Consider the following 11,974-nt stretch of genomic DNA (forward strand, 5'->3'; position numbering starts at 1 on the left):
GGGGCCGGGGGCGTGCACACGGGTGTATAGAGCCCCGTGTGTGCGGGTGCACACAGGTGTGTGCAGGGCCGGGGGCGTGCGAGCGCACACAGGTGCTGGGGGGGGTGCACACGGGTGTATAGAGCCCCGTGTGTGCGGGTGCACACAGGTGTGTGCAGGGCCGGGGGCGTGCGAGCGCACACAGGCGCACAGGCCGGGCGGGGCAGGGCGGGGCAGGCTCCGAGGGTCCCGCGGCCGGGCCGGGCCGGGCCGGGCCGCCTCCCCGGGGCGGGCGGCGGTGACTCACGCTGCCGTGAATGGCAGCCCCCGGCTTTATAGCGGCGGGAGCAGCCCGGCTCCGGCTCCCGCACCCCGGGCCGGCGGCGCGATGCGGAGCCTCCTGCTCGTGCCGCTGCTGCTGCGGCTGCTGCTCGGGGCCGGGGACGCCGCCGTCATCACCGGGGTGAGCGGGGCAGGGCGGGAGCGGCGGGCCGGGAGCCGGAGGGGGTCACCCTGCCCCTCGCCCCCACGCGGGCGCCCAGGGGTGCCGCCCCGTTGCCTCCCAGCCTGCGCCAGACACGTCGGAGGGGGTGAGGCAGGGGCGAGGGAGCGGGGCAGGTCCCTGGGGCGCCCCAGCCGCTGCGGGACACGATGCCGAGAGGCGGAGGCCTGAAGTGGCCTCTGGGGCAGGGGTGCCCACGCTTGGCACCCCTGCGGCGCACACGAGACATGGGCGGGCGGTGGATTTGATTTGCATTATGATAATCGGTGGCGTTTGTGAAAGGTGTGCTGGTAGGGGTCCGTGGGCAGCCGGCACATCTGGAAGGGGGCATGCTAAGAAAAAGTTTGGGAACCTCTGTCCTAGGGGAAAGAGCTGACGATTCCCCTGAAGCGAAGTGTCGACCGCAGCCCCTGCCCTGGGTATCTGGACCGTAGCGTAAGAGTGCTGTAGCCGCAACGGTCCAGAAATGATGTGCGAGGCGAGGATTTTGTTGGGTGATCACTTTTAAATGACCCACTTTGGGTTCAGGATAAAATTAGATGAGCTTTTGAAGGCAAAGCGTTCTTCCTCAGCCCGGGGCACGACTGTCTATTATGACTTCGCGCCGACCCCTCGGACAGGAGGACGACCGTCTTACCTTCAAAAGCTTGCCTGGCTTGATAAGGTCGGTGGAAGACTCGAAAGCTTGTCTGACTTTACCCTGACTACAGCACTGATTCAATAAAAGAGATCGCCCTAAGAAATCCTTGCCTCTCTCTAGGCTCAGAGGGACTGGCATTGGCTTTCGGGCTGGAGTCGGGCTTGCTCCGAGGGGCACGTTCCTGGGAGAGGAGCGCCCCTGCCATGAGGGGGCTTCTTGGGGCATAAGGGATCTCGGTGCTCACAGGGAGCCCGCGAGGAAGGGTGGATTAGGGCGAGGTACCACCTGTTGAACAGGCATCAGATCACTTCGGTGTGTTTCCCCTCCTTTCCAGCACAGGACTTCCCCTAGACAAAAGAATGCACCATACACTTACTAACCATTATAAACCATTCAAAACACATCCCTCGCACCAGCACAAGCAAGCGCCCTAAGTTGCCGTGCCAGTTGAAGACCCTTTTTTGTAACACAGATGACAGGCATAACTGCCCGATGGAGAACTGCAGAGCTACATTTCAGACGCTGGAGGAGAGGGGAGTGAGGATGACACGCTGCAGGTTTTGTAATTGTCCTACTGACCGGGCTGCCCATCCCAAGCTGTCTGGGACACCCCCCCCCCCAAATTTCTTGCCTGATCCTGCACAAGCTTTCTGCCGTCAGTCCAAAAAAATGCAAGCATCAATAGTGCTGCTGTGGGCTTGTAAGTGTGTCACTGGAGCTGAATTTTCCCGTTAGGGTTTTTTCTTTGTTTGTGGAAGCTTAAAAAGCAAATATTATCTATCTGGGGGGCTTTGGCAGCAGTTTATGGAGCCTTTCCCCATACTTTATAGAGCCGTATTAGTCTTCCGGGTAAATGCTTTATGTATTCGGGCTCATTTAAACCATATAGTCGTGTACTTTGTTAAATACATACTATAGTCGGAGTGCTACACTTTTTGGCTATGCAGACTGTTTAGTTGCTTAAGCCTCACTCTGAGTTACCAGCTACTAGCAGTGCACTCAGTATGCATTTTGATCTGAATTCTGCTTTTTTTTTTTAAAATGGCATACTGTGTACCCAGCCGCATACAGCATAATGGCACGTATCAAATCCCACAGTAAGACCCTCAAATGCTTTTCCTGGTGTATTTGTTGCATTAAATAATAGTCTCTTTTATATCTGTTATGATCTTGTATGCACATTTTTCGGAGTTTGCCTTCTTGATCAGATCCTTTTCTGCTGGTCTCTCTCACTGTCAGATGTATAAACCAAAAATAATAATCCGATTCGGCTTGCCTTTACTATGTGAGCGGGCCCACTGATTTGAGTGGGACTCCTCTCCTGAGTAAGCAGAATATGATTCTGCCTTGAATGGCTATAATTACATTCTTCCACTCTTTTTGGTGTAGAAAACACTTCAACAGAAGCAAACCTGTGTGGTAATTAATTTGTAAACCACAGTGTGCCAGTTGTTCTTAACATTTTTTTTTCAAAATATGCTAAGTAATACATAGTTCATCCTGTGTTTAGATGAGCCACAAATATGTCTGAAGCCAGTGTTTGAGATTAACAATGTACATCCCCTCCTCCTCCCACTTGTATTAGCCTCTCTGGATGCGGAACTGTTTTATTCAGCACCATTCTCTTCGATATTAAAACCCTTTTTAACTGAGACGTAGCTATAGCTAACAATCATAAAATCCTTGATTACACTTGCATTTTATCTTGTTCCATTTGGACTTCTGTAATAAAAGTGTAATACAGTCTTATATTTGGGCAGGCACTCAACCATGAAATAGTAGAATAAGTATCCAGAAGAAAAGAGGTATAAAAATCTTTAAATCCATTTATTAGTTTAACAGCATTAGCTCCTCTTCTAGGCAGGGGGTCTGATTTCTTTGACACACTTGACTCATTTTATACCTTCTCAGCTTCACTTAGGCCTCGATTCAGGAAAGCATGTCGGTGCATGTTTTACGCCCATCATTGTTCAGGACAGCACAGAGGGATGCTTTCCTGAGCTGGGCAACAGACTACTGCCAATTATAACATCAGCTATGAACGGATCAGATGGCTAATTTAGATCCGTCAGCCCAGTCCAACTCCCTGTTTGATCATTGCATGTTTCTATAGGGCTTGACTCTGCAGTGTCTATTCAGCTGAATAGGAGCTAGAGGTGCTGACCTCAAGATCCTGCCTACCACATCGCTATCAACATTAAGAGGGTCTTTAGAGCCCACAAACTTTCCCAGGTTGCAAAACTTTCCTGTATTGAGCTCCAGCTCTTAGGTATTTGAGAAAGCAGTGGCATTGAGTCTTTGGCCAGTACTTTTGTTTGCGTAGTCGCATTGATTCATGGATGTGTTGGCTTCAGGCTTGCGACAGGGATCTCCAGTGCGGGGGAGGCATGTGCTGCGCCGTGAGCCTCTGGATTCGGAGTTTGCGAATGTGCACACCGATGGGCAGCTTGGGAGAGGAGTGTCATCCCCTGAGTCATAAAGTGAGTATGTGTAATAACGGCAATTTCTCCCGGTACCAAAACTGACAGGGCAGAAAGGAATTGGGATATATTTCAAGTCAAATTGCTTAGAAATCTATACTTGTAGGGGTATGGAGTATACTTTGCAATCCTGAGCGCTTTGCTTTGTTACACAAATAGCATTAAAGGCTCAATGTATAGAAATATTTTACTGTCAGAATATCTCTGTACAAAACACAAGGTCAAAAGGACCCTATGATTTTTCTTTGCATTTGACTTCAGCAACACTTTACAGTTCCAGCATCAAACTTCCCAAACCCGTACTGATGTAAGTCATCTTTGATATTGCTTTATGAGTGAGAAGACTCATATAAATTGGAAATAATTAAACAAGTGGCAACATCAACATACACAAAGAGACCTGGCCTATTCATTGGAGTGCTTTCCCTGACATTTCACATCCATGCTTGTGTCCTAAAGATTTAAAGATCCAAAAGACATTAAAAACGTACTGCTAGACCCAAGAAGTGGAAGCCAGCCTTGACACCTCTCGTGAAGGGCAGCTTTCTTGAACTTCTAAGTCTCTACCTCTGGCAGGTTCTTCCAGTCCAAGACACATTAAAACAACTTGCCATGGTGGTTAAGCTTACTTGCAAATTCAATAATATGATCAGTACCTTTTCCAAGCACCATCCACTTTCAAGCATTCGGCTTTAACTATATATACTGAGCTCAACTTTGTTAGGAAGGATTCCTTTTCTCGGGTCGGTGCAGCAGAAGTTGACCAAGAATGATTGCACAGCCCTATATTCGTTTGAAAGGGATTTCTACCAATTAGTTTGTGACGAGGGTTTGAAAAACATGGTGGTTTTTCAAGCTGCGCACAGGAAAATGTGTGATCTAAGAGCAGTCGGGCATGAAGGACTGTAATTTATGGATTTGTAAGTACAAAACAAGTTAGTTGCACTTCCATTTGTTTGCAGGCACCGCTTGTCAGCTGTGTGTCTGCAGTTCCTTTCCTGACTGCTTCACGCTGACTAAAAATATACCCTGAAATCTTCTACTGAGATATTAGGCACCTGATTTTTTATGCGTGCTATCTAAGGTGACATATATCTTCTTTAAGACCCTGTTTCAGTTGCAGCCTCCATGTAAATGAGAAGCAGTTCCTGGTTGTCTTAGGAGCTCCTTGTTGCAGTGCAGTAATTTATACTGTCCGCCATACTCTTCAGCTGGCCGCACATGGCGTCACAATTAACAAAGACATTTATGATCAGAGCCATTGAAGTTTACAACTTCCACATGGCTAATTTTAAACTCACTCTGCCCTTGTCCTTGTGAGGTAGAGCACTGCCTTCCTGTACTTTGTGAAATTTAATATTTTCAGGAATAAAGTGGAAGGTTTGCTCTATTTTTCTTTCCTTTTAAATATTTTGTGCATGGGGGTTGAGAGCCCGGTACTGCTGAATGCTGAAACCTTTCATTTATCTACAGGTCAGGTACAAAGCAGACACCATCAATTCATGCTTTCCCCACACTGCTGTGCCACTGAATTTAAACTCTCTCTTCAAAGGCTACGCTAAATTGAAAGGCAATTTAGTCTTCATGGAAGATTAGTCTTGCGCTCACTAGGGCGGAGTCTATCACCTGTGTTAAATCACACGTGGTGAGTGTGTACGGTGGACTCAGAGAGTTAGCAGCTGAACTGAAACGGAGGCATTTGGGCTATTGCTGAAAACGGGGGTTAAATGTGGCCCCTGAGCTTCTGTCCATGGCACTGATGTGGATCAATGCGACCTTCTCATAGTCATCAGTCTGTTTATCCTCCCACTAGCCCTGTGGGAGAGGATCTCACTATTTATTCCCACTTTCCAGATGGGAAACTGAGGCACAGTTTCACCCAAGGTCACACAGGAGCTCCCCTCTCCCAGCACGGATGCAGGACCCTTCTGGATGTGGCTGCTGCTTTCTGCATCCTAGCCTCCTCTCTAACCATCAGACAGTGTTATTTAAAACACCTGTTTGTTTGTGTTTCAAGAGATGACACGTAGCTAGCATACATGATTAAATCTGCAATTAGGAGGACAGGGATATGCAAGCTGACAAGCATGGCGTTCTGGTGGTGAATATTCAGATATTTGTGTAGGTGCTGCATACCGCACTATTAAACATAGGGTAGTCAACTGTTGGGAGGAGGAATATGTGCAACAGTGGCCTTACATGTTTCAGATTTAGGGTCGAGTCCTTGTAGGTACTTGAGCAAAGGGACGTAGTTAGCTTTCTGTTGCCTTTCTGCTCTTTGGTTCCCAATACACTAGGCATTAGACAAAAGTTACAGCAGCCTCAGTGCTCTTCTAGTTTGCAGCAGCTTGAAAAATCCCAGATCATTCAAGCACAGATTTCTTTGACTACCCTTCTTTCCGCCCTGCGGTGCTCTCAGCCCACCACCAGCACTGGAGGGGGCAGGAGCAGAGATGCAGGAGGACCTGCCCAGAGCTGGTGCGGCTGCTCTCTGAAGCGACGCAAGGGAAAGGTCTGCTGAGGTTCCTCTCACTTCAGTGTAGAAATATTTGATTCTGGTTGTGGTTTACTCCTATTCCCAAGTTTATTTAGCTACTTCTTCAGTGTGAAAACATTGATTTCTTTTTAAAGGGCAAAATGATGGAATTGTGTTTCCTGCAAGCGATCTCAAACCTGCCTGTGCATCTCAAACGAGGCACCCCAAATTAGTGAATGCTTTTGACTTTAATCTCTGCATCCTCCATCTGTTAGAGAGGGGAGCTCACCTTGCAAAGGTGTTGTGTTTTGCTCAGATACTACCGTGACAAGCACCGTAGAAGAGTTCATGAGCAAATTTAACATTTTGTCATCAAAGAGGCTGGATAACGTGCAGTAAATCACACTTTGGGCATGTTTTAAATAGGGAGGTGAAAGGAAAATGCTGAAGAGCTGCTCAGTAAGTAAGAGCCCCATCCTAGGAGCAGGAGACAGGGGCTCTGTGCAGAAATAGCATGACCACATAAGCAAAGGCTGTGTCAATGAAGTAGCCTAGCACTGTAGTTTTCAATCTTTTTTCATTTGTGGACCCCTAAAAAATGTTGGATGGAAGCGTGGACCCCTTTGGAAATTTGAAGTGGGGGTACAGACCCGTCTGAATTATATGTGTGGGTATTCCTGTACTTTTGATTGATCATAGTCATCTTTTGGGGACCCCTTAGACATAGTCTGCAGACCCCCGGGAGTCTGTGGACAACCGGTTGAAAAGCTACTGGCTTAGCAGAACCAAAGTAAGGCTGCGTAGCATTCCCTTAACGTTGCTTTTTTGGCTGCATTATACACCAACAAGAAAACAGTCTGACTGGAAATAAAGTGCGTGAGCGCATGCCTGTGCAAAGGTAGTTATTCATCCAGCGTTGAATTCCCCCAGCCCAATTCAGAATCACAGGATCTTTAAGGCCCATGGGGCATCATGGAAGCCACAAGTTGCTGCTATCTGCTTTGCATAGGAGGCATGGTTGTCTTCTCTGTGTGTGATCCTCGTGTTTGTAGTTATGCAAGCCCTGCAGATGCATTAGGAAGGCAGCATGGTACAGAGGCAGAAAACCATCACCACGATGCCATTTACAGTAAAGAAAGAAAAAGAGAAGCTTGATGATGAAAGCTGATGCATTTTTTTTCAATCCGTATTTAGACAATTGGAAAAAAGGTGAACCTGTATCACTGCCACGGTTTCACATAACACTGCATGCCATTGCTGCCTGCTTTTCCCCTCTGCTTCTGACATTTTCAATGTTTGCTTCCAGATCCCATTTTTCGGGAGGAGGATGCATCACACCTGTCCATGCCTGCCTAACTTGGCCTGCATGCGGATATCTCCGAGCAGATTCAAATGTTTACCGGAGTTCAGAAACGAAGACGTCTTCTTTTAGCAGGAACCGTTCTTAGTGGCCATTTGATGTACTATTTATTTCTCTTGTTATTGTGATGAACAAGCTATTTGCCAGAGAAAAATCTCCAGCATACTTTTGCACCTCGTAAACATTAAAAACAAACACTGAGGTATTGTATTATAGCAGGCAAGATTTTGAAAAGGACCTTGTCACTTGAAAAATCTTGGCCAATCTTTTTATATTACAGCAAAATTGATTTCAACAATGGAAGGTAATACTGGAAAAGAAAGTTAGGCATAAAACAAATAGCAAAAGAATGGTATTTAGGTTTCTATTTGGTACCTTTATAATTCTAACAGTACTTGTAGGTTAGTAGCATCAATACGTTAAAAGTTTAACCAATATCTGTAGTCTTTACATGTTTTAAACCTGGCACATTAAACCAAAGCATTTAAGCATAAAAAAAAAGTGTTGAAAGATTCTATGTTGCTTTAATATTTAAAAAGAGAAATGAGTTCTTGTAAATTTATCTGGCACAAACCGAGCTGCTTATTTGAAACCATGTATTGAAATGCAGTTTATATTTCAAATGAACCCCTAAAGTATATTGTAATGCTCTGCCTGACTTCTTGTCATGTATATGTATCAAGATTGCTGTGACAAAATTCTGTATCAGAATAATGGCAGTATATCATTTATTTTAATATTATATCATTATTTTTGTCACCATGGTCTTCAATTTTTATTCCATGTAAACTGTTACTACGTATGTGAGCACAGCTCCCTGAAGTTTTATAAAAGGTTTTGCACCTTTATACATCGTGAACAAAACTCGACCCTTCCCAATACAAGTTTCCTGCACAGAGCTCCATTCTTAGGCGATGTGACTTGAACGGTGTGGAATTTTCCTGTAGCTAACATCAAGGTTTTTTCTAGGCATGGCGCAAAGGATCAACACAACAGGCATGTCAAGTGTATGGTGTGTGTGATTTTTAGGAAATACCGTCTAACTTCGTAGGTCCTTGCCAGTCTCCGAGGTAAGGATTCCGATGGTTTGTGTGAATTTCACATGCTTTTTTTGCCAGCAGCCATGTCAACATACATAGAAAGAGGAAAAATGGAACCATTCATCTTCCAACAATCAGTGGCTTTTCTGATCTGGCACCTTTAAGGCAAGGTAGTGGAGCTGCATTTTGGTAAATTAGGGGATGGGAAAAATCGAGGATGGGAAATATTCCAGCACATTTAGTAGCTACTTTGAGGCCACCGAATACTCTCAGCTCTCATTATGTTTCAACGTACAATAGATGTGTAAGTAAACATGATGAACACAACTGCCATTATGCAACTACTTTCAGGGTGAGTGATTTTCCATCTTGGGGAAAGAAGAAATACCTGCCTGTGATAAACCCCGTGATATAGAAGAGCAATTTATAGTTGTGGGTCTCTGAGAAAAGACAAGACCTAGGCTTGTGTAAGCCTTTCACATAAGTGATAAGGAGTAAAATGACTTTTGAAAAGTGGTTGACCTATGAACTGTACTTTGTAAATTCTTTGCAGACTGGCAACCCATCCCTATGCCATAGCTCAGACTGTTTTATAGGCAAAAGAGAAACATACACCTTCCTTACTGCATGTCCTCTGTGCCAGCCGAGAAAAGCAAGGTTTGGAGACAACTTAATAAATGAGGGGATTGAGACTGATGCATCAACGAGCGTTACTTTACCTTTCTCTGCAAAACCGAGACAGGCAAACCCAGAAGGTGGAAAAGCCTCGCACCGGGTTAAACCACAATCAGATGCCTCCAAGACATCTGCTGCAAAGGAGTAGTCATAATTAACTAACTGCCACCACATGCCCAGCGCCAAGGCACTGTGGTCAAACAGTTGATGAGTACTGGATTGTAGAAACTGAGCGAGCGGCAAGAATTTGTTCTCGTTATTGCCACTGTTGAGTTGGTGGGCAGAAATAAAAAAGAAAGGGCCTGGAGGCCATTCATTCAGAAGCTCTGCATTAAGGGGGGCTGTTGTCTCAAACACAGCTCTGGCTAAAGTTTATCTTCCAACAGTTAGATACCGCAAAAGCATGATGTTAGCAGGAGCCAGAACCCAGCAGGCTCACTGATGACTTGGCTGGGGATATCATTGGATAGCATCAGCTGTTTTTGTAACTCACTCCCTCCACCTCTGAAGCAAGGAGCCTGATTCTTCACAATCTCAAATGCTACCAAATCAAACGAAGGATGTCGCACCTATTTCGTGGTGCAGGCAGGAATGCCTGCACAAAGCAGACAAGATCCAGACCTGGCGCTTCTGGGGAAGTTCATTTTGCAAGAGGATGTTCATCACTGATTCCTTCTAGGCTGAATTGACTTACGGGGAGTTTTGCTGCACTGTACGTCAGGGGCCAGACTTTCACCTCTGTTTTTTTTTCCTTTAATGGGCCTTGATCCAACTGGTGTAAAGTCTAGCTCCATTCAAGCCAGTGGAACGGCTAGGATCTCAGATCAGAAACAATTCCCTCCCTCTAAACTGAGCTCGAAAGGCCAACAGATGGATGTGCTCAGTCAGAATGGTTCCCCTTAGCTTCTTAAAAGCTAAGGCCAGTTACCACATGCTGAGGAGTTGCCCCTGAGACTACAAATGAGATCCGTGTCCAGGACTCAGGGGCCTAATTCCCTTTGCACTTATTCCAGTTTTGGCTTGGGTGGGATTTCAATAGAATTTCTCTTAGTTGCCACTTGAAGGGTCTCAGGCTCTTGTCGCCAGACATCTACTGCAGCATAAGCCGCTGCACATATCCCGTCAGCCTCACTCTGTTTTTTCTTGCTGAGCCATGCCAGCATGCTCAGAGCTATGAATACATACAAGGAGACTGAGGGCCTGCTTCTCATCTCGTGCTGGCATAAATCAGAAGTAACTCCCCAGGAACCAATAATCCCGTCTGATATCAGTGGAAGTGAGTGGACAGTTCTATCTGATGACCTGCCAGACAGAACTCCTAGGAGATTTTATTATACAGGAGCAGAGCAATTTTGCAGTTCTAATTTATACCAATTACCTTATAATGGGGTTAGACATTTATATGGGTAATGAGAACATCCACAGTTGCATGAAATAAGATTTTAGGAAATATACAAGGGATCTAAATGTTCATGTTTCATGTGACGGATGGTGGGTGCTTCTTCCTTATGAAGGCTACTCCTTCATTGTCTGCTACTGGATTTCTGGCATGTTATTCTGAAACATCCAGTTCTGACCACTCTCAGGGCGGGATACAGGACTGGATGAACCAGGACTGGATGAACCTCTGGAACAGTCTGGTTCATCCATTGAACCCCTGGATGAACCGCTGGAACAATGACTTCTATGTTCCCATTTACTCCCTTTGCATTACTAGCACTAGACTTGCTCTTCCTTATACTCACTTGACGCATTACTTCATTTATTTTCTAGGAAGATTTAGTGTATTCTTGCCCAAGTCTTGCTAATTTTCTGCCGTTAACCACTATCCTTCACACCCATCTCAGTGAAGATTTCCTGCACGGAAAGTCCCTTCCATTCCCATCTGCGGTGTAAAAAGCAAAGCAAACAAACAAAAGCCAATCTTTAAATTCTTTAGTATTGCTTCATTTGATGCCAGCGATAATAGGTGAATGAGTGTCCGAAAGAAGGTTGCTGGCTACATGCTCTTGCCAGGTTATTCTTTGAGCCAGATGCGTTTTTTAACTTGAGGGATGTATCAGAGCATACTCAGCAACAATGATAGAAAAGTTGGTGACCAGATCCAAGCCAGCTCTGCTATAAAATATTTTCCTCAAACTTTTATGCTACACTATTTGCCTTGACATGATATTGGGCACTGTGCCTGGACAGAGTGTCCCTGTCTTCTGTTTTGAAATATAATTTTGTCACTGAGCCTTTGTGTGGTTTTAAGGCATGGGAAAAGCATTCACAGAGACACAAAAGGGATGAAACCCCCCCCAACCTCTGTGTTATAGATTGTTTCCAGGCCTGGCTTCTTATAAAATCCATGTGGTCTGTTTATTTTATACTTCCAGGGCTTGGCCTTCATTAACATAGCTGGAAAATAAATGGAATTTACTGCTCCTGTCTGAACTGTGTGGTTTGACTTTCATCATAATATCAATGATAGACTTGGAAGGAGATTTAGGGCTTTGTTACACATTACTTTTGGTGGCTCCTGGAGTTCTTAACCCCTGGACTGTCCACACATTGACATCTGGAACTAATTTTAAGCACGCTTTAGGCAGCTTAAAGTTACGCCACTCCAAGGCAGGTTTCTCTCTGATCTGTGATACCCAGCTTGATGTGTGAGTACTCCCCACAAATAAGCCACCTAAGTTGCAGTCCTCCAGCATCCCAGGATGCAGTGTCCCCTCCTGACCCCCTGTTCTGTGTGGAAAATTTTACGACCCCTGAACTCTACTGCCCCAGGGGGTGATTTGACACCAAGCCAACTCCCCCTCCTGCCTCTGAGGGTG

The 11,974-nt window shown here is 45.7% G+C and overlaps 1 protein-coding gene across 1 annotated transcript; it reads left to right on the forward strand.

Annotated features, from left to right (window-relative positions):
• The first annotated feature begins 315 nt into the window (after positions 1 to 315).
• Positions 316 to 11,568, forward strand: PROK2 (prokineticin 2). Its single transcript, XM_090021734.1, has 3 exons — positions 316 to 442; positions 3,476 to 3,601; positions 7,384 to 11,568. The coding sequence occupies exons 1-3, from the start codon at positions 368 to 370 to the stop codon at positions 7,507 to 7,509; spliced, it is 327 nt and encodes a 108-aa protein (XP_089877860.1). The 5' UTR covers positions 316 to 367; the 3' UTR covers positions 7,510 to 11,568.
• Positions 11,569 to 11,974: the final 406 nt, after the last annotated feature.

The sequence above is a fragment of the Crocodylus siamensis genome, chromosome 11, assembly GCF_052110815.1.
Source record: "Crocodylus siamensis isolate JL-2025a chromosome 11, ASM5211081v1, whole genome shotgun sequence".
NCBI lineage: Eukaryota > Metazoa > Chordata > Crocodylia > Crocodylidae > Crocodylus > Crocodylus siamensis.

Coding starts and splice junctions, on each gene's coding strand:
- PROK2 (XM_090021734.1), top strand. CDS start 368: ATGCGGAGCCTCCTGCTCGTGCCGCTGCTGCTGCGGCTGCTGCTCGGG. Junction 443..3,475: donor ACGCCGCCGTCATCACCGGG/GTGAGCGGGGCA, acceptor TGTTGGCTTCAG/GCTTGCGACAGGGATCTCCA. Junction 3,602..7,383: donor GTCATCCCCTGAGTCATAAA/GTGAGTATGTGT, acceptor GTTTGCTTCCAG/ATCCCATTTTTCGGGAGGAG.